General features: G+C 41.2%; 2 protein-coding genes and 1 long non-coding RNA gene across 3 annotated transcripts in view; 1 reads left to right on the forward strand and 2 right to left on the reverse strand.

The window, feature by feature from the left end:
• Positions 1-320: 320 nt before the first annotated feature.
• On the reverse strand, positions 321-7,615 carry ythdf2 (YTH N(6)-methyladenosine RNA binding protein 2). Its single transcript, XM_040138027.1, has 6 exons — positions 7,381-7,615; positions 7,129-7,153; positions 5,768-5,847; positions 2,701-4,398; positions 952-1,017; positions 321-658 (listed from the first exon to the last, which is right to left on the reverse strand). Exons 1-6 carry the CDS (start codon positions 7,405-7,407, stop codon positions 635-637), a joined length of 1,920 nt encoding a protein of 639 aa, XP_039993961.1. The 5' UTR covers positions 7,408-7,615; the 3' UTR covers positions 321-634.
• Positions 7,616-10,176: 2,561 nt separating this feature from the next.
• LOC120795538 overlaps positions 10,177-24,422 on the reverse strand; it is a 69,748-nt gene continuing 55,502 nt past the window's right edge. Inside the window, exon 3 of the long non-coding RNA XR_005708239.1 lies at positions 10,177-10,498. This is a non-coding gene — a long non-coding RNA (uncharacterized LOC120795538). The remainder of the gene's footprint in view (positions 10,499-24,422) is intronic.
• On the forward strand, positions 15,517-19,424 carry vgll2b (vestigial-like family member 2b). Its single transcript, XM_040137528.1, has 4 exons — positions 15,517-15,603; positions 16,070-16,415; positions 18,240-18,686; positions 19,264-19,424. The coding sequence occupies exons 1-4, from the start codon at positions 15,517-15,519 to the stop codon at positions 19,305-19,307; spliced, it is 924 nt and encodes a 307-aa protein (XP_039993462.1). The 3' UTR covers positions 19,308-19,424.

Genomic DNA, 24,422 nt, shown 5'->3' on the forward strand with positions numbered 1-24,422 from the left:
ATGGCAAGCATGTACGAAACAGATTCTGGAGTGAGCGTAGTTGACACCCGCCTACATTGAAAATCCACTGAGCAGAAAACTCCACTGGGTCCTTGGTTGAAGAGCTGAGCATCCTCAGAAGACAGGGGGACGAGGGGGGATTTACAAAGAAAATGAGACAAACTGCCCATTCTTGACTCTGGGACACTATTATAAGTCAACACTACAAATTTGTAATGGATTTGTGTGTTTGTGAGAGAATTATAGACTTGCTCTTGGACCATAAAAACAGGATCCTCATTTAAAAAAAAAAAAAAAAGGAAAAAAAAAAAAAAAAAAAAGGAAAAAGCAGCATACAGGGGAAAAAGCATATGTAGTGGAATGGGGTGGGGCAAAAAAGATTTCACCTAAGGATGCTATGCATTTAGCTGTAGTCCTATTGAATAATCGTTTCCTTTTCTTTTTACTACAAGTTCGAAGTAAGTCTTTAAAGTCAAAAGAAATCAAGAAAGTCTTCATTTAGTTTTTTTTGTCCTTGGTTAATTCTTCACCCCTATTAGAATTTCTTAAGAGATCTGGATGTAATGATGTAATGGGGTGGATAGGGCTTTAGGGGGCGGGGGCCATTGCAGTCTTTTGACCAAAGCACTGACTGTTACTTGACTCGTCCTTGGCGCTCCTAGAACACAAATCGAAAAGACAGCAAATTACACATGATGACATAAATAATATTTGCATTTTCAAAATACAGCTGACACAGATGCCCAAAGCTTGTAGTTCATTCTTTTTCTAATATAGAATCAGATACAGGTTTTCGATGATTTCTGATCAATCAACAGCTCAAGACTTCAAACAACTTAATATGTACAAGTTTTTAAAGCACTGGAACTATCTGAAAAGATTGAGAAGTCTCCATCAAGTATTAATATAACAACATGCATACTGCTTCTGGTGACAGATGAACCAAGTTACCTGAAGCCTGTAATGAGTCCTGTTGCTTGGGTTGCTGGGATATGGCTCACTGCCTTGGACCTCCACCTGTCACACAGAGGAGTGAAAACTGAGCATAACTGGAACCATTTCACATTCAAAACACGCAAGTCACTATGCTTAAAAATCAACGATGCATTAACCACACCAAGTCAGGATCAAAAGCTAAAATATAGATTACAACTGTGTACAGACATCACAGGGGCAGTATATTTAGTAACAACCAAATTTCTCACATAACACATCTAAAACCTAACTTTTACATTATACATCAATCAATTATTACTCTACAACTTCCAAGTATAATTTGAATTAACAGTGATTGTCCCGGATTTATAAAAAAAAAAATAAAAAAATTAGCTATCTGAAGTTTCATATTGACAGAGCTAATTTACTGTATCCATTATGCAACAAAGAAGTCAATTTTACTGCTGTCAATAACATGGTCACTTAACATAACATAAATCACATTATTTAATATTTCTTAAATGAATAATTTAAAAGAACACCGAGCTATACAACTGCAAAATAATAAATAAAAAGTATATGAAATGTTAATGTCTGTATAATTACATTTGGTACATTTGTTTTTGTACAGATATCTTGCTTGATTGCTCTAAAGTGTGAAAGCAGGCAGCAGATAAAGCCAGTGTTCCCAACAAAATCTGTTATATAAACCAAGTATTTTAAAATAGAATACTGACCAATTTACTTGTTGCTACAGCTCGTGTATCTTGGCTAACCAGAAACCTTTAGGCAGCACATTTTGTGGCTTTAAACAAGCTATTACACTTTCCTTCTAAAGCATACCTTAAATATAAAGTGGGAACTGTTGTTTTCCAACTAAAAACAACAGTTCTTGGCATGAACCAACTGAAATCACAACACACTAAAAGATAAATGTATAGCCACAGTATAAAACAAACATTTCTACAGCTAACAGAAAGCAGGCAAAAATGTCAATTTACTAAAAGTTAACAAGCTGCTGTTCTAAGCAAGGTTCCAAGGCAATATTATGTCGTCTTGACATAAGTTTCACTTAATTTGTCCCTCTGTAAAAGGTAAATAGGTTACAAAATGTAATACAGCTGTGCAAGACATCAAAGCCCCACTATTAAACTGTACCTTTAAAAAAAATAATAAAAATTATTAAGCATTGCAAACAGTTATTTCATAAGCTACAATACACAACTGCTTTTCTATTTTTGTTCCTTTTTAATGTTGATGCTGATTAGTTCAACACAAAATAAGTTTAAACAGATTTCACCCAATACCAAAATGCGTTAAGCTTTAAGGGTGTGTTTGTCTATCGATATATTAAAAATTCACATCGCTTTAGGAGCCTGCGCAACTGAGTGCATGTTGTAGATAGGAACATATACCACTGATATGGCTATAACCAAAATACAAACCAATTCTTTTGTATGTATATGTTATTCTATTTTAACGCGAGGCATTACATGTGAGTGATAAAACAGAAAACATAAAACCACACTGAGAAACTGGAGAGAAAGAAAATCACAAAATAGCTTACCATGTACAATCACATTTCATTCTGAAAAAAATCTCAATTCAGCTGTATCTCTATTCCTTTGAAATGCAAAAAGCAACGTGCACATGCACACACACATCCATACTGGCTTCATATACTGCACCTTTTTAAACATAAGTTAAGCTGAGCACTTTTTTCCATTCATCTCTTATCACTTTATTCAACAGTAACTATGTTACCTTTTTCACACACTCTTCCTCCTCCTGACGCTTCTCGTAGTGAGAAAAGTCATCGAAGATGGAAGTGGTGTGTTTATATCCAGCGATGATCTTTAGCACCTGCCTGGCCTTGTCCAGTGGTACCTCCTGTGTGTCCCGAGAGTTGGTCACTGGCTTGTTTTCGTTGTTCTCCAGTCGAATGTGCCTCAGCTGACTGTTGGGAACGTCCTTAACAAAGATCCAGCGCACATCAAAACGACCCTTCCACTTGTCCTGTGACCACACGCCAGCAGACGTGTTGTAGTCCACGGGTGAGCGCATCTCTGCTACGCCACAGAAGTGACCACTCCCATTGACACTGAACAGAAGATAAAGTGGCCCTTTGCCACCTAATGAACGGTAGGCCGTGTCGAGCCTCTTGTTTCCATGCTCCGTGCTGCACCAGATGTTATACTTGATGGAGCGGTGGATATCATCCTCGGAGTAGCTCTTGATGATAAACACCCGGCCCTGCTTGGGATTCCAGTCAAAGTCCTTGGGGTTATAATTGTTGACCATACGCAACTTCTCTAAGACTGGGTGAGGCTCAGAGGGGACCCCGGGCACGACACCCACACCTGAGGAGGTGGGAGGCGACTGGCCTGTACCACTCCCACTAGCATCCCCAAAACCATTGGCCCGGTTCCGTGGAGGGACCCAACGAGTAGGCTGAGAAGGTTGCTGCTGTTGGCTTGGGGGAGGAGGAGGACCCTGGGTGAGGGGAGGCTGGGGCATTGGAGCCATACCTGGTTGCCCACTGGGTGGTAGCTGATGCTGCCCCATCTGGGAAACGGGCGGTACCAGCTGTCCATTGCTGAGGGGCATTTGTGGGTTCCCTGCAGCAGTAGCTCCAGGCTGTGGAGAAGCATGATTGGGCGGCTGCCCATTGCTGGGAATAGGGGGCACCTGCTGAGGGGTGGCAGCTTTAGGCATGGTACCCTTGTTGTCCCAAGTGCCGATGTCCATGTTGTGTTTAATGGGCGGAGGAGGCAAATTGGCACCGGCCATGCCACCCTTTGTTTTCAGCTTGGGTTGAGGCTTGGCTGGCTTGCTGGCAATGTCAGCCCAAGAGGCAGGCTTAGCAGGGGCAATTGAGACAGGAGGCATGCTGGGAGGTCCTACAGATGATACAGGGCCGAGGGGACCCCCACCAGGCAAGCCAGAGCCAACCACCTTAGGAGCCATGTCCCCATTACCACCTGGGGCAGCACCGCTGATCTTAAGCCCCGCCATGCCCTGGTCAAGGCTGTTCATACCAGGTGCCTTGTTGAGTGGCTCATTGGCAGCAGGTGCAAATGGGGACTGTCCATCGATCATGGCACCCCCAAGGGAGCTGGGAGCATAGGCATAGCTGCTGCTGTAGCCAGAGCTCTGCGGTGTCCCCGACTGTCCCTGAGAGCTGCTACTGCCCCAAGCTGAGAAGTCGATACCACTGGGGAAGAAGTTGAAGCCATGCTGGCCCAGGAAAGGGTTGCTCCCCAGGGGGCCTGGCTGGCCAAACATAGCGTCCGGGAGGTAGTGGGGCTCCCCATTGCTCAGCTGTCCATAGGAGGCCAGGTAAGGCATAGGAGGGTCCCCACCTGTGGACCATGCTGCCTCATTCAGGGAATAGGAAAATCCTATGGAGGGGCTGTAGTAGCTGGGCATGTACGAGTCCGACATGGCCGTATAGGCATTGCTCTAAATAGAAAAAGATTTAGTTTTAGTGTCGAGATGTTAAAAGAAAAAAAACAGTTCTTTGCAACAACACACATTGCCAAAAACAATATTAACACAAGCTTCTGTTTGATACATTTATACCTTGTTCTTGTAGATCCAAAAAGTCAGACCAAGATAAAAGATGGGCAAAGTTATTGAATTATTGTCATTATTATATACCATAGATTCACCACACAATAATGAAGCGTATATAACAATAACAAGTATCCTCCTTTCATTCCTCTTGTCTGATCTGTAAATGCAGAGCACTGAACTGTGTTACTTTTTACTTATTTATAGTCTCTTGGACAAAAAGGATGGTGCATTCTTTTGAGTGGAGGAAAATACAGGCTCCATTCTTTTCCTCTACAGCCCACTTAACAGACAGTGCCTCTGTTACTACACAAAGAGAACTCCATCTACCACACTGTAAAGAAATAAAATCCAAGGCCACTGAGAAGAAGAAGAAGAAGAAGAAGAAGAAGAAGAAGAAAAAAAAACCCCACACTCCAAATGCAGCTGCAAATTCTGAGGTTCTTCTTGTATTCCTTGTTCATGCAAATAGCAAGGAGGTGCACTCACATAACTAGGCCTCAAAGCCACTGAAACAAGTTAGTCTACAAGTGTGTATATTAATCTTTTGGTAGAGAAATTTCCTAAAGTTGTTACCGAAAAAGTGGCACCAACAAATCTCTTCAGAGAAATCATCTGTAAACAACTTCCAAGGCTTATGTTTGAAATTCAGAGAGGAGAGAAGTTCTGAAACCAGTCAATAAATCAATGTGGGTTTAGTATTGGACAGACTCTGTGCTTCACTTTAATTTTGTTACAGGGATGCTCAAATAGGCAGTGATTTACTGCATGTACACCATATTTATTTTACATGGAGCCTGGATAATTTAACATCTCAAATATAATATCCAAAAATACATTGTGTATCCAAGGTAGCACATAGAGTGTCAATATTATAAATGTTCTGAGCCAAACTGCAAGATCAGCATCAGGATCAATCAAGGCATTTATAAATTGACCCAAGTGAACAGGCCATCATGGTCAACTCCGGACATTAGTCTACTTATTTTAGAAATTAAGCCCCCCCCTCCATATACTAACAATGACAAAAATTTACAATCAACTTACTCTTTACATAGAAAGTCAACTACTGAAATCCAGGTTAAACATGCTGATTTCATCTATCAATACCACCACAATCATTGGTCAGACATAAATTAAAAGATTTAGCATTTACCAAAAACAAATCCTAACTTGAGGCTCCTTCAGTCATCGATGATAAAAGTGATTCAACTGAGAAGCAGCTGCTGTGAGCAAACACTTATCAATAGAAGCTTACCTGTCTGGCCTGAGTGTTCAGGTAAGGCTCAAACTCATCGTCATTCAAAGTATCCTTTTGGGTCACAGCTCCGTTTTGCACTGAAAGAAAGCAAAATTGATGTTAACAAAAAACACAAGTTTGTGCGACTTCAGAGATGTAAGTGGTGAGATACATTACATTATCTGGTCATTTCACATAAGCATCAACACCACTTGTTACATAACAAAACCACTCCCTGCAATTATTTATGAGTCTCACAGGAAAAGCCACTAAAATGAGCATGACAATAAGTCAGCTATGGTATCAATATGCTACACAGCATAAACTTTCACAATGAGATGAATCAGCCCTTGTGAAGAATTAAATGCACCTGGTAGAGGTATTATACTGGTAAAACAAAATAAAAATTAAACTAAACACATCCAGATTGCTTCAAAACAGACAAATTTAAACTTAGGACAAGTTACACCATTACTGATGAGTCCAGAGCAGATTTAATGTACGATAAACGCAGAAGGACCAGTGCTCCCAGGTTTGTTGTCACAAGTTTAGGAGTGTTCCCTGTTATGGCTGGCGGTAGTGTGTTGGATGATATGAGATTCTTTGAGGGCTTTCCGGTACATAGAAAAGTTAGATTAAAATTTTTGCAAGTTAGTAAATTCATTTCATCTAGCAGTACAATCTGAACAGCATGATGACGGGAAGACTGAGGGCCATTTGTAGACAGGAAAAGCATGTCGGAAGACGTGTCATCTGGGGTTAACTTAGCAACCAGCTAACGTTAGCACGCTAGCTATGTGGTTAGCTGCATGAAGTTCGCAGCGTCTCCATGTTAACGAGCGCCAACAGTCCTTTCACCATGACGGACCTGGCTAACATTAGCCGACTGGTCAGCGTGCTAGGATGGTACCTGTAACTTAACACTGCGAATATGTTTTACACTGACTGATGTCGAGAAAGACTAAGTAATAAGAGTAGATTATCGCACCTGTCAGTGCAATATAAAGCGTTGCAAGTACCACCAGAAAAATGATGCTGATGTGTATCATGTTGCCATTTAACGTTGTTAGCTAGTCAAGAGATAGCTAATGCTAACTGTGGGAACCTTACAAGTGTCATTTCAGGAATGTAAAGGAAACTCACGAATGGTGAATAAAGGGGACGAAAACACTTATAAGTAGCCATGTCGTTTTGTGTTTAATTGAAGTGGCAGAGTAAATGCAAAAATCTTTACAATTTACATAGACGGGCCTATTTGCAAGACGCTGGGGGACAAGCTATCGCATCCGCGCACGCAAGATTTTCAAAGCGTACCGCACGTAAAAAGATCCGCATTCACTGAACCCAAGTCGATAATGTAAGACAAGATTTAGTCTTACCTTTATTAGCTTGGCCTTTCGGTCTCTGGATTGGGTCCAGGTGATTCATGAAGGTTTGATTTATGAGAAGAGAGGAAGGGGAAAAAAATAGATGAAGAGATATATTTTCAGCAGTCAGTTCCTTTAGCAGGTGGTCAGGCCTACTGCATTACTGAGCCACAGCCGCTGCCTCTGAGCTAAGCTATCCTCGTTAGCCGTCGCGATGCTGAGAAATTTGGCCCTCGTAAATGTTCAGAAAATACCTCTCTTTACCTGTTCAAGAAGGCTGCTGGCTGACATGTCTTTCCCCCCCGGCGCCTGTGTAACTGTATTTACTCCTAAATAAAAGCGGCAGGGTGTAGAATTTGTCTAGCTATTGAAGAGTTTCAGCCAAGCGCCCCTATCTCTCTACAGAGCCTGGTTTCTACACAATGGCGGGCTGCAGTTTGCTTGACAGACTCCTCAACATGGCTGGGCGGCCTCGTCAACCCACGATGGCATTTATTTACAGCTGATACGCGCCCCCTAGTGGCGCGGAGGAGCCAGGTATATACCACTACCACCCACACTATCCACTCATAACACAGTAATATGGATCCCAAAGTATTTAATGTTAAACAGAATTTTAGCAAAAATAAAATTGGTAAAATGTGTAAAATATGTAGCGTAAATGAGCCAATAAATTATTAAATAGTTAAGTAATCTACTCTAACTCAACAGACATGAATAACACCAGTAAATTTACAACAAGGCAAATCAGAATGGCAATATCCGGTACATCTTAAAAGTCATACAAAAACAATATGCTTCCTGTACTTTGATTCAAAAGGATCCCAATGGGAGCTAAACATAATATCAAATATCCACCAGACACCTTATGTGTGACAAGGTATCCTACCATATACAGCAGCCAAATGTTTCTGATGGGCTTTTGTTAATGTGTCATCTCTAAATAGACTTCTGGTTCAAGGGGTCGCAATATACATATGTTGAATCATGAGGTACTTTATGGGGTACAAAACTAGGCTACATATTTCTTCATTTGAAATGTTCTATATTGCTAGTTTTCAGTTTTTCATCTAACTAATTTACCTATTTACATGAATATTAATAAGAAACCTGGTTGAGCACCACCTTATGTTCTCCATGATGACAGGGAGCCAAGTGGGCATCACTTAATTTTAAAGGGCACAAGCTAAAAAGAGTTCCGCTACACTGTAAACTTTGATACAGATGTATGAAATTGATAATAGATTTAAAGTTTTCTTTTAAAGGAGAATAGAATTCTACTCAATTTATTTCATAAATTCTGTTCACAAAGAGTTAAATTACTGTTTGTGAGAGTAATCAGCTTTCTTCTTAATTGGCTACCAGTTGCGGAAAAATACTCAGATCTTTTACTTAAAGAAAAGTCCTAATGCAGAAGTTTAGAAATGTAGATCTGTTTCAAGTAAAAGTCATGTATTCAAAATGTTAATTAAGGAAAAGTATTATGCAGAATGATCCATTTCAGGATGATGTATATTATTGGATTATAATTATTTTTGCATTAATGTGAATATCACTCTAATGTTGCAGCTGATAAAGGTGGGGCTGATTTTATTTACTTTGTATACTGCTGGCGAATGTAAATTACCCACCCCCCATTGATTAATAAAGTCTTATCATAGCTTAATCTATAATAATACATAATGATTTAATTGTTGATTAAATTTTCTATTAATAACCTTAATCTGTTAAGTAATTATTAACTAAAATGATCAAATAAATACATTTCTCTATGAAAAGTACTGGAGTAGAAGTATAAGATATTAGAAAATAGAAACACGCAAGTACAAGTACCTCAAAATTATACTTAGGTACAGTATTTGAGAAAATGTATTTAGAGAGAGTGTAGATTATAATCAATTGCTAGAAAATCTGCCACACAGACTGATTTACTAATTTATGTTGTATAACTGTTGTGAAATAATACTTTTCCTAGATAAAACAGTTCCTAACAACAAAGGTTAATCTAAGGTTGTCTGCCAACACAATCACCTCTTCCATCCTTTTCAGTTTTCTCTTGCTGGCATTCAGTGAAGCATCACTGAGGCATCACAAATCACAAGAGTGAACAAACTCCTGAGAGAAATAGTTCACCATTTCTATAGTCACACTAGCTTAAGGATCTTAGAGTAGGCTACAGGAGCTTAGCCTTTGCTTTTTTTCAAGAAGGCTCTGAAAAAAAAAAAAAAAAAAAAAAAAAGATCATTACTTGCAATTTTCTGCCCCTGCCACAAGGTGGACTCCTAGTCACTTTAATGAATTTTTGATTTAACTTAAGGCAGTAATGTAAACACTGAATACTGTAGCTTCTGTGTGGCGTGCAATTATCACACATCACCATTCAGGACCAGTCCTCTGTTTCTCTTCCTATGAATCACACTGAAAGGTATTCTGCTCAGTCACATACACATGAGCAGATCATTTCATGGGTGTTACATTTTGGTTCACAGGCTATTCATATATGAAGTGCCCTTGTTGGTGTCTATGCCAGCTCTGGCGATTATGACACTGACTAGAAAAACCCTTACAAGGATCAAAATGCTGGTCTTCCTTTATAGTGTTTTCAATAGCGTCTTTTTTATCTGAGGATTTTGCCATCTGTCAACACAATTTTCATATCTTTCAATGTGGTCTTTAATCAGCAATGTCATCTCATACACGTGTTATTATCTACAGTTATTCTTTGCCTCAAGTACCAGTTTATTGCTAAGAGTTGACATCATGTAGGGCAGTGGGGTTATATGACCCCACACCCCCCAAAGGCTACTGTACTTATCATTTTTCAGGGCTAAGGGGTGGTCAGATGGCATGTGACTAAATTGCATCTTAGGGCACACGACACAGGGCCAGGAATAACCCCACCCTTGGAGTCACACATGCATCAAAACCCTGAAAGGTGGGGGGGTAAGGGAGCAAGACATGGCATAGATCACAAGGTTTCGTCAACGCAGGAGGTATTTTATTTTAAATTCACATACAAAAAAAAAAAAAAGAGCTATGGAAAAAGACATTACACTAGATAGCAATGTGTGTGACTGTTGAATTTTAGGATACACAGTTCGCTGTAATGAATGACACAGGCCAACATGGAAGGCAAACCGGTAGCAGTGACAACACATTTGACTTGTAAAACATGCCTAGGACAGTAGCATGGCATGCATGTATCGTATTCTGCCTTTCAACTCTCAATCATTTTTGGGTGCTTGACTTTTTTTCCCAGGGGCTTGTTGACTGGTGCGGATTGGACAGGTGGCATAGCATGGAGAAATGCTGGCCGTTTACCATCCAATAAAAATAGCTGTGGTCTCCATGATGTCACCGGTGAGTAAATCATAGCTCCTGACTGTAGAGGGAGAAATAAAATGAGACAAATAAAAGAGAATCTGTATTTTTTTAAAAACATTTTCATGATTCTCCCATCTGCATTCCTCTTTTATTGGTTAAACTAATTTCAAATTGCTTTTTCGTCTTCTAGCTTTCTCTCTAAATCTGTAATAGGTTTCTTTCTCTGCATGTGTTCCCACCGATTTTGTTAGGTCTGCATTTTCAGAGGTATGTTAATCTGTGAAACCAGGAAGATGTAACAGACCAGACAATGAAAGACCACGTTCCCCACACCAACCACCAATAACACTGCCATCTTCAGCTGACGTTGCCAGAAAGAGTGTACAAACTAAAGCCGGAGTCTGATCTCACTCCCATACCTGGCATTCTGAAGCCACAACACCATGCTGCCGACGTGGAACCTGATCAGTTGTAAATCTTCCCTGTTTGACCATGTGATATGCCAAATTGGTAATTCTGCCCTCCCTCCACCCTCTGCATCTCTTTCTCTCCATCCACTGCCACCCATGGTGCCCTTCTAACTGCAGCCCTCTCTGGCACACTGAAGCAGGAATGTCAGGCTGTAAGGTGAAAATCCCACACGCCCAGATTGGTGTTTCTGTGTGCATCTTTCATTTGTTTGCGTGTTTGTATGTGAGTGTGTGAATTTGTGATTGTGTGTGCATAACTGCAGTGACCCAGCGGCAGTATGGCAGCAGGATACACTCGGTAATAGGATGTTAGGAATGTAGCACTTGTCAGCCTCTCCGAGGATGCTGTTAATTCACATTCTGTCCGTTTCAGAGGGTTAGCCTCTGAAGCTCTCTCTGTGTTTGTGTGTGCATGATTTGAAGTATGCAGATTATTTCCTTATATTAATGACATTTGAGGTTCAGTGGCTCCATTTTATTACACATTTGCCCAGATACCTTGCATCATCTAAAGCTGCCGCACAGGAATCATAGTCAACAGCACACAGTAATAGCAGGACCAAACCAGTTTTTCTGCATGCTTAAACCAATTTATTACTTACCACATATATTTCACAAAACCACTAACCCATAAAAGCACACTTAAAGTCTTTAGATTTATGAAAGTGTGTCCCCAGTCCTCTAAACAGCTATAGTACTGTTAATTTCAGTATGGCATGAAAATCATCTTGCATGGACATGGAACTTAGATGAGAAAGGTATTCCATGGCAGAGTCGGTCAGTGCTGATGGAAAGTAACAACATGTAAGATTTGAGTTGCCTAACTTCAACATGAATGCCATAAAACAATCAGTTGGGGCGCGGCGATATTGACATAGTCAAAAATCAGAATACTTTGACCAATCTCCTAAATTTTGATATGATGTGACAATATTTTGCAGATCATTTTCTGAATAAATTTCAAGAAATATTTGAGAAAGACAATTGGCTGTATTAACTGAACTGTAATGTAGCATTTAAGACCAGGAAAAGACAACATTTACACAGTATCACAGTGTTTCAGTATCAATAACTCCAGATGACATTTTCTATAACAATAAAATATATACACACATTGCTCAGCGGTACAATCAATGTTTTCAGCAACATTAAAACTATGAAAGCAACAAAAATGTATTACGTGGTCTCAATCTGGTTTCATGTTCTTGCAATTTGGTTTTCAAACTGTTCTGACATTAACTGAAACTGATGACTTCCCATTAAGTAGTAAAAATGCATGAATCAATGTAAAAATCTAAGGCCTAGGTGTGCTGTTGAACAGCTGGCAGTAATGTAAAGTGTACATGATTTCTAATGAATGGGCCACAAGAAGTATGGTCCTTGGAAGTCTTTATTTTTAACTGACTTCTAGACTTGAGTCTCTAGATTCCTGGGGTCCTGGTGGTCTGTACGGAGAATAAGGGAGCTGTTTTAGGAAGAAAATATCTGCACAGTTGCACATTCTATCACAGAGGATTTATCACCAACATTTGTGTAGCAGAATGAATGAGCCAGACCTGTCCATATGTGGCCCTTTGTATGTGTGTGTGTGTGTGGGCAAGTGTGTGTGTGTTTCTGATGACATTTAGTGATGATTTTGAACAGCTGAGATGAGTTTGTGTGGAACTGGACAATGGGGCAGCTGTACATCTCTGTCTTGCAAATATACACACACAGAGACACACATACACATTGAGGCATATAAACAACAGTGGAATCCTGAGGTCCGACCCCTTGGGACCAAGCCAGACTGAGACCTTAATAAAGGCCTTGTTGTTTCAGGAGGTAGCTTATATGGTTTCGGGTTCATATCTCAGCAAGCCTCACTTTACAGACCACCACCATTTGATATATTTGATTTTTTTTCCTTTTTACATTATTTGAGTTATTTTTTTTTTAATCATCATCACTGGTTGGTTTTGAGGACATGTGTGTGTGTTTATTTTTATTTAATTCAGTCAGGCATCTATTTCTAAGTATAAACTATTAATGGTGGCGTTGCAATGTGAATAGTGGTCTAAATAAAACCGGTTGCATTAGACCTCTTCTGGGCCCCCAACACAACAACCAAACAGAGAGAGACTTTGTCTGTCAGCCTTTCTTTAAAACTGCAGGGTCACAAGGTGATGTGTAACCTGTTTTATTTTCAGCACACACACACACACACACACACACACACACACACACACACACACACACACACACACACACACACACACACACACACACACACACACACACACACGCACAGACACACACACACACACACACACACACACATGCACACACACACACACACACACCTGCACAGAAAACACACGTACACAAGAGCAACTCTTGACTCTTGCACATACTGTTCTTTACATGCAAAGGTTTTAGCATGCACAGTTCAGTATCACTGACAAACACAGATGTACCAACTGACTTAGTTTTTCGACTTTGGGATCACTGACATGTTTCTGCAAGCTGGCCGTCTCTCTTGCCCGCTCCCTAGTTTGGTCACTTGATGACATGTGTTGCAGCGCGTATGTGTACACGCACACTCAGTAATACACACACACACAAATGACAGTAGGGGCTGGCTGTTCTAGGGAACACAGGGTGATTAAATAGAGAAAAGGTGTGTGTATCACTAGGGAAGACAAGTGGGAGGGAGAGACAGAGACAGAGGGAAATTTAGTCATGGCCATTAATACTAATAGTGGCCTCTCTTCCCTTCCGTCAGCTGCAGCTGTTGATCATGCGGGTATAACAGTGAGCTTTCTAGCATTGCATCACTCTCTCCAATGCTGTCCTGCAATACGACACAGGACATATGTATATGTATATGGATCTAGTAGCCCATATTGCACATCTTGCAGTGGCGGCAATGGACTGAAGTAGGATTAGTGCCTGAGTAATGTTAAAACTGATTTCTATGAAAAGTGGATTTAAATTTTTAAATCTATTCATTAATTTGTTTTAGAAACTGACACTCTGTTGTTTTCCATAGGCTATATGCGATATAACAGTGTGCAAAATACGTTATTATATTGCATTGCTATGATGTAAAATCAGTTTAACAAAATTGTGTTGCAAGACTAGAGCAGACAAAGTGAGAACTAACATGTTGCATTTCAGCTTTATCCACTGCTATTTAAGAGCGCGTTCAATTCATTAGCATGCCAATAACCTGCCACCATTTATTCCTACTGTTTGACGTATGCATAACAAGACGGTAGTTTGTCATGTTCTCCATCTAGAGAACGCAGCACATGGACGATGTAACTTCCCCAGGAGCTCGTCCACTAGCATACATCAGAGACATTCCACCTCATCTGACACTTGTCCATGGAATTCTGCAAATTTTCCACACTATTCTCCCAGGCATTCTGAAGTGCCTGTCAAAAAGACTGGCATGCCCAAACACCAGGCACCTGTAAATCCTTAAACAAGGAGAGATGGACTACACTTTAAGATGAATGTGTCTAACTTGGTTTTCTGGTTTAATGTTTTCAGGATGCGTTTTTAAATCTTTTTGTACATGGGCGCAGGATGAATTCTGTGCTCATGTGCCGTTTGTTATTGTCATGGGTATGTTTGTGTGTGTGTGTGAATATATCTCTTTGTTTGCACTGCTGATAGGTGATAATTTGTCATAGATTTGTGCCGAGTCCCTTTCTCCTCTATGTTGGTATGACCAGTGTATGCAACCTATAGTTGACACCTATGTGTCATTATGGGAACACACTAAATACTTCAGATGACTTGAGGGTTTACTTGGCAACCGATGGCTGTTTTAAGACCATGGATACACTTTCAGCTTGGACTGTGCACAAAGTTTTCAAGTATCCACAGGACATGGCAAGAAATAAAAAGTCACTGAATCACATGTATCATGTGCTCATTGTCGTGTGGATGGTTATAAAGTTCAATGACTTCATCAAATTCTATTTGTATAACTGGATGGCATTCTATTTAACCTTTATTTTACACTAGGATTAAGATTTGGTGGAGCCATAATTAGTCACAGGGTGTTCCTATCTTTTCTAGAAAACACTTTTGCCAATGTTTTATGTCTGAAGGGAAATTTTGCAATCCCTGACTTGACCTGACATGATTTACACCTATACTTTTGACAAGGATCAGACACTGTCAATTTTTATAACTGTTAGCCAATACATTTTAAATATCAAAGGTAATTATCTGGTCGCTTGTAATCAGTAATCTCTAGATGTGATTTGTGTTGTGGTCGTAGTGGGAGTGTTGATGATGTTGGGGGTGGAGGGCTGGTAAAGGTGGGAGGGGTTGACACGGAGATGTACAGGACAGGACACCCTCATGCTTGCTCCATTAACCTCACCACATTTTGCTGCCGCAGCTGCTGTGGCGCACACAAGGAGCAGAGAGGTGCGCTCTTTCTGTGGTGACTATGTCGAGTCTGGCACGGGCTTTTTCACACTAATCAGCGATCGCCGAGGCCGTTTCTGTTCGGCAAAAGAAAAAAACAAAACAAAACGGAATGTTGTGGCTCTCTCTCTCAGAAAGGTCGGTTTCCACAGAACAGTGAAGACACCGCTCATTTACCATGAGCTGTTTGGATGTTATGTACCCAGCCTATGGACATTACGCACCGTACGCACCGACTGCTCCTGCTTTTATCAATAGCTTACAGGTAGGAAGTGAGCATATATTCAAATGTTCCAGGGATATTTCTTCTAATTTTCAGTGTTAGCGGAGAGATGGGGATCGCTGAGGTGAGAAAGAACTATTAGGCGAGTTTATGCAGCGTATGCGTAAAAGCAAAAAACCTGATGGAAAAATCGTGAAGTGTTCTATATGTTTGACTTAGTCATTTACGATTATCTGTATGTGCAGTGGTGCTGTTTGGGTGTCTTCCCGAGCACAGAAGTCGTTCTCCACCCACAAAACTCATATCTTGGCGCACGCGCTCGCTCGCGCGCGCACGCGCACAGACATGCCAGTAATGCCACACACAAAGAAAGACATTATGTCAAAATGTCTCATAGACACCTCCAGAACTGTCCTCTGCAACACCTGTCTTAACCCTCTCCGTGCTCCTCCCCTCCTCCCCTGCCACTCCTCTAAACCACCCCCACCCCCCCACCCCCAACCCACAGGCTCCCACAGGTCTAAGCAGCGCTTCTCCTCACTGCCGGAATTTTATGGACACTCCCAGGGGTCCTGAGGGGATGTCTGGGGGCCCGGGCACTGGAGGATCAACTTCCTCCTCATCTTCGTCTAGCTCTTCCTCTTCCTCCTACACGCCTGCTGCTTCAAGGCCAGAGGAGGGCCCCAAGGAGAAGCAGGAGGCCCCTGAGGCAGAGTACCTGACTTCTCGCTGTGTCCTCTTCACCTACTACCAGGGGGACATCAGCAGTGTGGTGGATGAACACTTCTCCAGGGCCCTCAGCTCCTACATGGACGGAGAGGGAAAACGGAGGGCGCCAGACCAACAAGGCACAGGTATACTGCAATGTCCATAAGTAATTTAACAAAAATCATTCATTACTTTTTTCATAAAATTGATTAGGTACCCCATCTGAATGTTATTGCACCAGTTAAGCTCACTACCATTTTTACAACAAATATATGTCATGCACACGCATGCAAACCTCCTCCACTGCATCCCTTCAGTTTCATAACTTCCATTTATTTATGGGAGGATGCCGCAGTTGTCTGTGTGGCATCTTGCGCTTGCTTTTGGGACCACACTTGGTGAGCTGACAGTTCTGCAGAGCACAGCAGAGTGTCAGACAGGTGATGTGATCAGGTGACAGGAAAGAAGGGGCTGCTTGTTGGAACTGTTGTCCCTGGAGAGGTCAGGGCACCAGGGTCAGAGGTCACGAAAGTCAGGAGCTGCAGGCCATCAAAACGGACTCGAAAGGGGCAAAGATTTAAAGAAAAGCAAGAGAGCGCATGTACACTCTTATGTATGGTTAGGTTAATTTAGGCTTTATTACAGACACTGCTGGGATTCATTATTGTGAGTTATGATAAAGCTTTTGTAAAATTTCCTATTATCAAAAACCATACACATACTCCACAATTATTACTCTGGAAAACTTCAAATAATGCTTAAAACTAAAAACATTATTGGATGTATATTTTTTGTGTAGTTTTGTTTTAGCTTTCATTCTGATTGCATTCAAATGTGAAGTAAAAAAATGTAGTCATTTGCAAATCTTCTGAAGATACTTAAGTCCCATTCTACCAGCAGCCTGCAGATGTCCCTGGGATATCCATGTAGGGCCTATAGCCTCTGCCCTCTCCCTCTCTCCGCTGTCGCTGTTAGTCTCTCTCCTAGTTCAGTTGGACGTCTTCAAATCGGCACTAACACACACTTTCTGCCTCACAACAGATGCTATGTTTATACATGGCCGTAAGCTCACAGCCTCGCCGGCGTATCCCCTTCAAACGTCTCCGCGCCTGCCATTCTGACTCTTGCTCCAGCTCTTGCCCCACAATGGTTGCTCAGTCAGTTGGCTGCCTGCTGGTCAGATTTATATATGCTGTGGTCTGTGAGAGGGGCAGAGGGAAACACTAGCTCTCAGGGTGCCGCATGGTGTCTTTTTTCAGAGGAATATCTAAATATAAAAGTATACCTCCAAAATCATATAATGGCTCGCTGACATTCTGTCAAGGGCGGGGGGTGGGATGGGGGGTGGGGGTGCAGAGAAAACAACAGGTGGGGGTGCAAGAGACAGAAGAGAGGGGCGGTGGGTGTTAACACAAGGCCAGAGTTGCGTGTCTCAGTATGTGTGTGTGTGTGTGTGTGCATGAATATATTGTGAGACTTTCAGAAGTACTCGGCTGACATGAGAGTGAGAGATGTCACCACAGCAAGTGATTTAAGGCTCTGTGAGCCATGGGCTGCCTCCAGGTCAGAGTGTCTGCCTTATATAGAATTCTAGGATATAGGGACGCCTCTTTTTCTACCTTTCTCTTGGTCAGTCTTCCTCTCTAGCTCTGTCTCTCTCTCTCTCTCTCTCTCTCTCTCTCTCTCTCTGTCTGTCTGCTAGAACGTTGTTGTGTTTATTTCTGTGTCTTGTTGGGGCTAGGGCTGTGTGACACTATGATCCAATGGGGAAGATATCTGGGCCAGAGGGTGTAACAGTCATGTGAGTGACATCTACATTTTAGCACGGGTTGCTCATCTTGCACAGCTCCAGCCTTTCAATTTGTCTATATAAATAAAGTGATTCACTGCACAGTTGTGCAACAGTTCATGACTTGGCCTAAATTTGACTGTTGTTTACCCTCCTACCCCCTCTCTCCCTCCCCCAATAGATACTCCTTCACCTAGCAGCCGACGAAGCTTCCCCCCATCCTTCTGGGACAGTAACTACTCCTCACCTCAAAGCCGCTCCCACTGTGAGACGGGAGCACCCTCCTATTCCATGGACCCATACGCATCAGGGCTACACCCAGGCCTGCCTCATCCGCACGCTCATCCTCACCCACACGCTCATCCTCACTCCCATCCTCACCCTCCAGAGAGCTGGGGATACCCCCAGGCCCAGGCCTACGGGCCCCCGAGGCCTCTCCACGAACTGTATTCACCCTCAGCTTTGGAGCCTCACTATGGGCCCCTGCTGATGCCCACGGTGAGGCCACCTCATATCCCTACCTTGCCAAGCCACTATGAAGTGAGCAAGCTGGAACCCACTGCTTCCTGGCCCAGCTTGCTTCCCCCAGGGGACGTCGGCCAGACACTGGCACTCAACATGGATGCAGGTACCCACTCATCCATGTCAAGCTTTTGCAAATAGTGTCTCCATAGTGCAAGTGTTCCTTTATTTACAGTTTATAAGCCGTTTGTAATCAAACCAGATATATAAAAAAAAAAAAACAGAAATGCAAAGACAGCCACTCAGACTCATTGTAGACAAATTCAAACGGGAAGGTCATATTATTTATGGTTACAAAAATATAAGAAACATACGTATTTTTTACCCAACACTTGTATGTGTTGAACATAATGAGGGCAGATCTAGCTTTGCACCCTAACAACCTTTCACACAAACACACACATTTGCATCAATTTTCAACCTTTTTGATACTCTCTGTAGGAAACATGTGCACAGATGGATACACTTGTGATGTTGAATACCCCAGGCCCCCACCACAGACACGCGCGTACGCGCACACACACACACACACACACACACACACAAAATATATTATAATCATCACAGAAGCTCTTTTTCCCTCTTGTAAAACAGGATGTTGGGCAAAAGTAGGCTCTATGACAACCTGTGTTCTGTTGTTCACCGTTGTCCTCCTAATTGTTTCTTTGTCCTTTTTTTCTCAGGCCTCCAGCAGCACAAGAAAGGAAAGGAGCTGTACTGGTTCTAACGAGCCCTTCAGTCACAATGACCAGCCATTACCAGATCCAATTAGTCCCTGGACCTGCTCCGCTACTGAAGCAGCGTGTCCCTTTATCCCCCCCCACACACTGCATCCCCATCTATCCACCCCCTTCTCTCTGCTCCTGGCCTTCCCTGCCAGTACACAGCCTTGCTCCAGGTCGACGTGTGTGCACCATGGAGATAAAGCAGAGAGAGGGAGAGAGAGAAAGAGGGAGAGAGACAGCGTGTCACTGTCCATAATCTGTACCATTGCTCCCTCTTTCTCATCTCTCTTCCACTCCCTCTCCTGTCACTGCCGGTACAGCAAAGACCTTGGCAAGGTGCGAGCCACGGTGACCTGGTTGGACTGAGAAGGACAGGATCACAACAGACTTTTGCAGAGGACAGAGAGAAAGAGGGATGAATGGAGGGACAGTGGGATAAATAGCGGCGAGCAGGGATTCCCTCCAACGTCCCTGGTTATCTCTGTCTCATGCTCTTTGTTGGTACAGTGGTTGTCATCATCCACTTATCTGCATTTCACAAATGCAACATGCAGCGATAAACAGGAGCAGCAATTTTGGCAGTTTATGCTTTGTGACTGTCATCATGATGCCTTTTTTGGTTGTTATTATTATATAATTTTGCTCTCCAAAATAAAGTGTTTCTATTTATTGGTGTTCATGTGCATTTCTAAAATGTTTGGTTAGGCCAGTGTTCTGAAATTATCGTGGTTCAGTTTATTGTGTTTTCTAAAGACAGAGGTGATGGCGATGACCATACCATGTGTTGCTGATGGAGTTTCTCAGCTATCTATGAAGGAATCTTATGTGGAGAATAAAGATCATTTCTCAAAAACATATCAAAAATTAGTTCAGTTAAACGTACCTACAGGAGTTGTTTGCACTGAACAGACTCACAGATTGTATTCTTTCAATTTGATGACGTTGTTCCATTTTAGCTCTTTATTTCTGTCATTTTTAGATGTTTTGAATGTGGAATTTCTAAATATTTTTTGGGATGTTTTTTTGTGTGTCATTTCTCATTTTCGTGCCCAAGAAGATTGTAATGTCAATAAATATTTTTATGGTAAATTGTCATATCTCCTAAATGTTTACCCCTGCATGTCATTGTAAGTAATAGTATCTGAACTACTGCTAATTAAAAGAACACTGTAAGTGTAGCCAGACAGAGAGAGGATAAATACTATAATTACCTTTGAGAACTGTACCTCAGTACTAGGCAGAATGTACTTCATACTCCATGTAAGCTTGATTGAGGCTTTTAGGTCAGTTTCTTATTTTACACACTATATATTGTGTGCGCTGATATTTTGGTAGCCGTGTGAATCCTAGAGACAGTAGCACTGCCAGATTTGATCAAGGATACGCTGTGTGACTGCTCTTATTTAAAAGGCCTTCAATTTGAATTCCTGCTTGCATTCACACTTTGTCACCTATAAAGTGGGAATGAGTGGTGAATGCCAACAATGCGTAACCGGAGAAGAAGCAAGCCATCCCAGCTATGCACCAAATGTTGCTGTGTTATTGATCCAATAATCAGATTATGTGCTAAGGTATGTCAGTCTGGGCCACTGTCACAATTTAGTGGCTGTTATGTGTGACCCCCACTAAAGAGCAGCCAAATATGTGATTGGCTCTAAGCTGAGGAAACACGTAGAGTAATGAAATTAGAAGAGTTTACCAGGGATAGCGTTCCTCTCAGTTTCCCATGCCGAGCATCTTACTGCCTCTTCACACTAGTATTGTCACTGGGCCTGAGGGTTTCCTTTTCACACTGGATCCTCCAGGATCTACTCCATAGTTAGACTGCACCCACAGCTATGGTCACATTATGTTACTAAGTTGTCAATAGACCCTACGTAGCAATTAATATTTGCCATATTACCCAGAATACTGTAACAGTTTGTGTGAACAAAACTTACTGTCACACGAATTTAGACCTTATGGATGTAGAATATAACAGAGACATGAATTGATTGATTCCACTTGCTAAATTAATTAGCAAATGAAGCATTAGAACAAGTACTGCAGCTTTATTTTATTACTGACATATAATTTAATGTATGGGTGATGTTTACCAATGAAATTAAATGCTACATGAGCAAGAGAATGCTGCCCTCTCCTGGTGTGTTTATAACACTGCAAAACCAGCAAAAAAATGAAATAAGGTTTTCGAAAACTAGTTTACTCCATGATCACCGGTTATAACAAAGTCAACATACATGGTGTTTTTACAATAAGTCTTGAATCTGTGAGACAAATAGTTTAAAATCAAACTAACAAACATTTGACCAGTATTATCACATAGTCCAGGAGCTGCTGTTGTCAGATATGACATGATAATAATGTGGGGTTATCAATAGTTAAGTGTGTTGTATTTCACACAAAACAGCAGCAAACCAATGCAAATAGCGGGTATTTGCCTCAGTTACATAACTGTTTGACTGAATGAGTGCTGTAACTGAGGTTTTGGAAACGTGCATGTTACTGCCTGGCAATTGAGGACTTCGCAAATTGAAGTGCAGTGTGCTTAATTTCTACTGAAAGTAGTTTTGGGAAACCCTCTCTGAGTCCCCCCTTGTGCTGTACGTGGTTATAGGTCAATACAAGGAAGTGAGTTTTATCAGTCCCAAACATTACCAGGCACTTCCTGAGAACAGCTGATTCTCACAGCTGTGGTGTCCGTGCACTGAGTCACCACTCACAGTAAGACGAACCCCCAGGTTGACCAACGTCCAACCTCAAAGACAACGGGTCATGTGACTGGTTACAGGTCAAAACCACATGACACAGCGATTCAGAACAATTTTTCTGGTCATAACAAAAGGCGTCTAAACAAAAGAATTAAGAATCAGTTTTAGAAATATTAAATGCTCACAATTCTGAAATGACTGCAATCCAAAACTTTATGTTTTCCCCCTAGTGATCATATGACTTAATCAGTGTGGAAATGATAAACTGTTTATTGTTATTCCACCCTCACTAAATACTGTGAAATTACTCAAATCTTTTTACAACCTGACAGTCAACCTGTCTACTGACTGTATAACGCGGGCTTCTTTTACTCACCTTATTTCAGATGCTTTGCTTAACTGTGTACTCTTTGTCCTGCATTTCAAATAGTTAATGTGTCATTTCCAGAGCCATAACCTAACTGTCACGTGCAAGCTGAAAGAGACAAATAAAACAAAATGAGATGCAACCAAAACATGTGGTACCTAGAATGGAGGTGGTAGTGGAAATCAAAGGAAACCTTTTTTCCGTACAGTTAGTTGGCTTCTGCTTTGCCTTTGCAGAATCAAATAACTTGTCAACCCCTACAGACACACACACATGCATTTATTGTTGTTAAGCTGAGAGAGCCAACTCATAACATGCTCATATTCTTACTTCAAGTTCTTTCTCAAGGCCATGCAAGCAAGTGCACACAAACCTTGATCTATGAACTTAGGACATTTACCTGTTCTGTTTGTATTTTACTGACTCATGGCTTGATCTTGTCATCTGACTGTTGTTGTAAATGGTTCATTACACAAGGAACACCACAAACATTATGTGTGTATTCATTTGCACTTGACCTCTTGGTTTCAGAGTAGAACCCATACTAAGCTGCTCTTTTCAGTCGCCAGCATTTTCTAACCTTTTTCCTCACCATCTATGTTCACAAAATCCCAGTCACGGCACACACAGCTCTGTTCGGTTAAAGACAAAAACATTACAAAGGTTCACACACACACACACACACACGCACACACACACATATATAACTGTGTTCATGTGGCTTGCAAATACAGAATCACATAGTTTCAGTATGACACTTTGCATGATGATCAGCTACTTTTAAGTTCATCAAGCATAAGAGAGCTGCTGCTGAACTGCAGTGGTGTAAAGTAACGAAGTAACTGTACAAGTGTTGTATTGCACAGTTTTGAGCTACTTTTACTTTGAGTATATGAATTTTATACTACCTTGTAATTTTACTCAAGTCACAATTTACTTTTCAGAATAAGATTTACTTTAAAAACATATGATAAACTTTGAATGTGCCCCCATAAAAAAGCAGTATGGATTTGGGGCCCCTCCTTACATTTTAGATGTCTATGAATTGTTAGCAGTTCCACTAAAGGGTGATTTATCCTCTAAGCTTCTCAGATGGTTTTATTAAGGTAACTGCTGGAGTCTCAAAGAGACCCCTGTGTGGGGAACCATTGTATATAAAGTAAATGAACTACCTTTAAAAGTAAAATGCTGCTTACATTATTACATTGTGGTATTGGTACTTCTGCTTAAAGGATGTGAGTACTTCTTCCTCCAGTGGTCAACTTTTAAAGTCTTTCTGTGCTTTTGCTTTTTATGAGCCAGTCTTAAAAAGTTATATAACATTAAAAATAATGACAAACACCTTTAATATATCAATTCTTGTATGTTTTTGTTGTTTTCAATGGCAGGCAAACCCAAGTATGTGTACACGCTACTCACTGTACTGTTTACATATGGAAGGGGAGACTAGCAAACAGGCAGGTACATGAGATGAGCTGCAAAGAGTTAATTGACCTCTGTAAATTTTTAGTTTAGTTCTCAGTTTTAATTCACTTCCCAGTGTCGTTATGGTCTGCAGTAATGTCATGACACGAAAGCCTTTTGACCGTCAGAGAGACACCGAGTCAACAGGCTGGTGAAAGTTAGGGAGAGAGAGAGACAGTCTCTCCAGTTACAACATAACTGCTGTCTTACTACCATGGAAAAATGAGTGGAATTCCTCGCTGAGACATATGTAAAAACAGTTTAAAAACCAAATCCACACCCTTGTTGCAATCATTTTCAGAAATGAAACTAAAGTATTTTGAAACTAAATTGAAACTAAAATAAATTCTTCAATCCCTGGTGAATATTTCTTAGTTCTGGCTTCTGCTTGTTCATAGTTATTCAGTCTCCCCTTTGTGTATTTAATTGCTAAATAACATTTGCTTTCAAGTTCCTGAGAACCATGGATGGGTAACATTTGCAAAACAAAGTAAACTTTTACAGGCAAGTTAGAAACAGGATCTGTGTGTGGAAACAGAAAGAGGAGTCTTGAATAACACTCAGTGGAAACAGTC

The sequence above is a fragment of the Xiphias gladius genome, chromosome 10 (genome assembly GCF_016859285.1).
Source record: "Xiphias gladius isolate SHS-SW01 ecotype Sanya breed wild chromosome 10, ASM1685928v1, whole genome shotgun sequence".
Classification (NCBI taxonomy): Eukaryota; Metazoa; Chordata; class Actinopteri; order Istiophoriformes; family Xiphiidae; genus Xiphias; species Xiphias gladius.

What these genes read in the sequence shown, in the direction of transcription:
- ythdf2 (XM_040138027.1), bottom strand. Translation starts at nt 7,407, where the DNA reads ATGTCAGCCAGCAGCCTTCTTGAACAG. An exon ending in GAAAGGCCAAGCTAATAAAG is followed by an intron (nt 5,848 to 7,128) that starts GTAAGACTAAAT and finishes GCTTTCTTTCAG; the next exon opens with TGCAAAACGGAGCTGTGACC. An exon ending in GGACTCATTACAGGCTTCAG is followed by an intron (nt 659 to 951) that starts GTAACTTGGTTC and finishes TTTGTGTTCTAG; the next exon opens with GAGCGCCAAGGACGAGTCAA.
- vgll2b (XM_040137528.1), top strand. Translation starts at nt 15,517, where the DNA reads ATGAGCTGTTTGGATGTTATGTACCCAGCCTATGGACATTACGCACCG. An exon ending in CTTTTATCAATAGCTTACAG is followed by an intron (nt 15,604 to 16,069) that starts GTAGGAAGTGAG and finishes CCCAACCCACAG; the next exon opens with GCTCCCACAGGTCTAAGCAG. An exon ending in GCCAGACCAACAAGGCACAG is followed by an intron (nt 16,416 to 18,239) that starts GTATACTGCAAT and finishes CTCCCCCAATAG; the next exon opens with ATACTCCTTCACCTAGCAGC.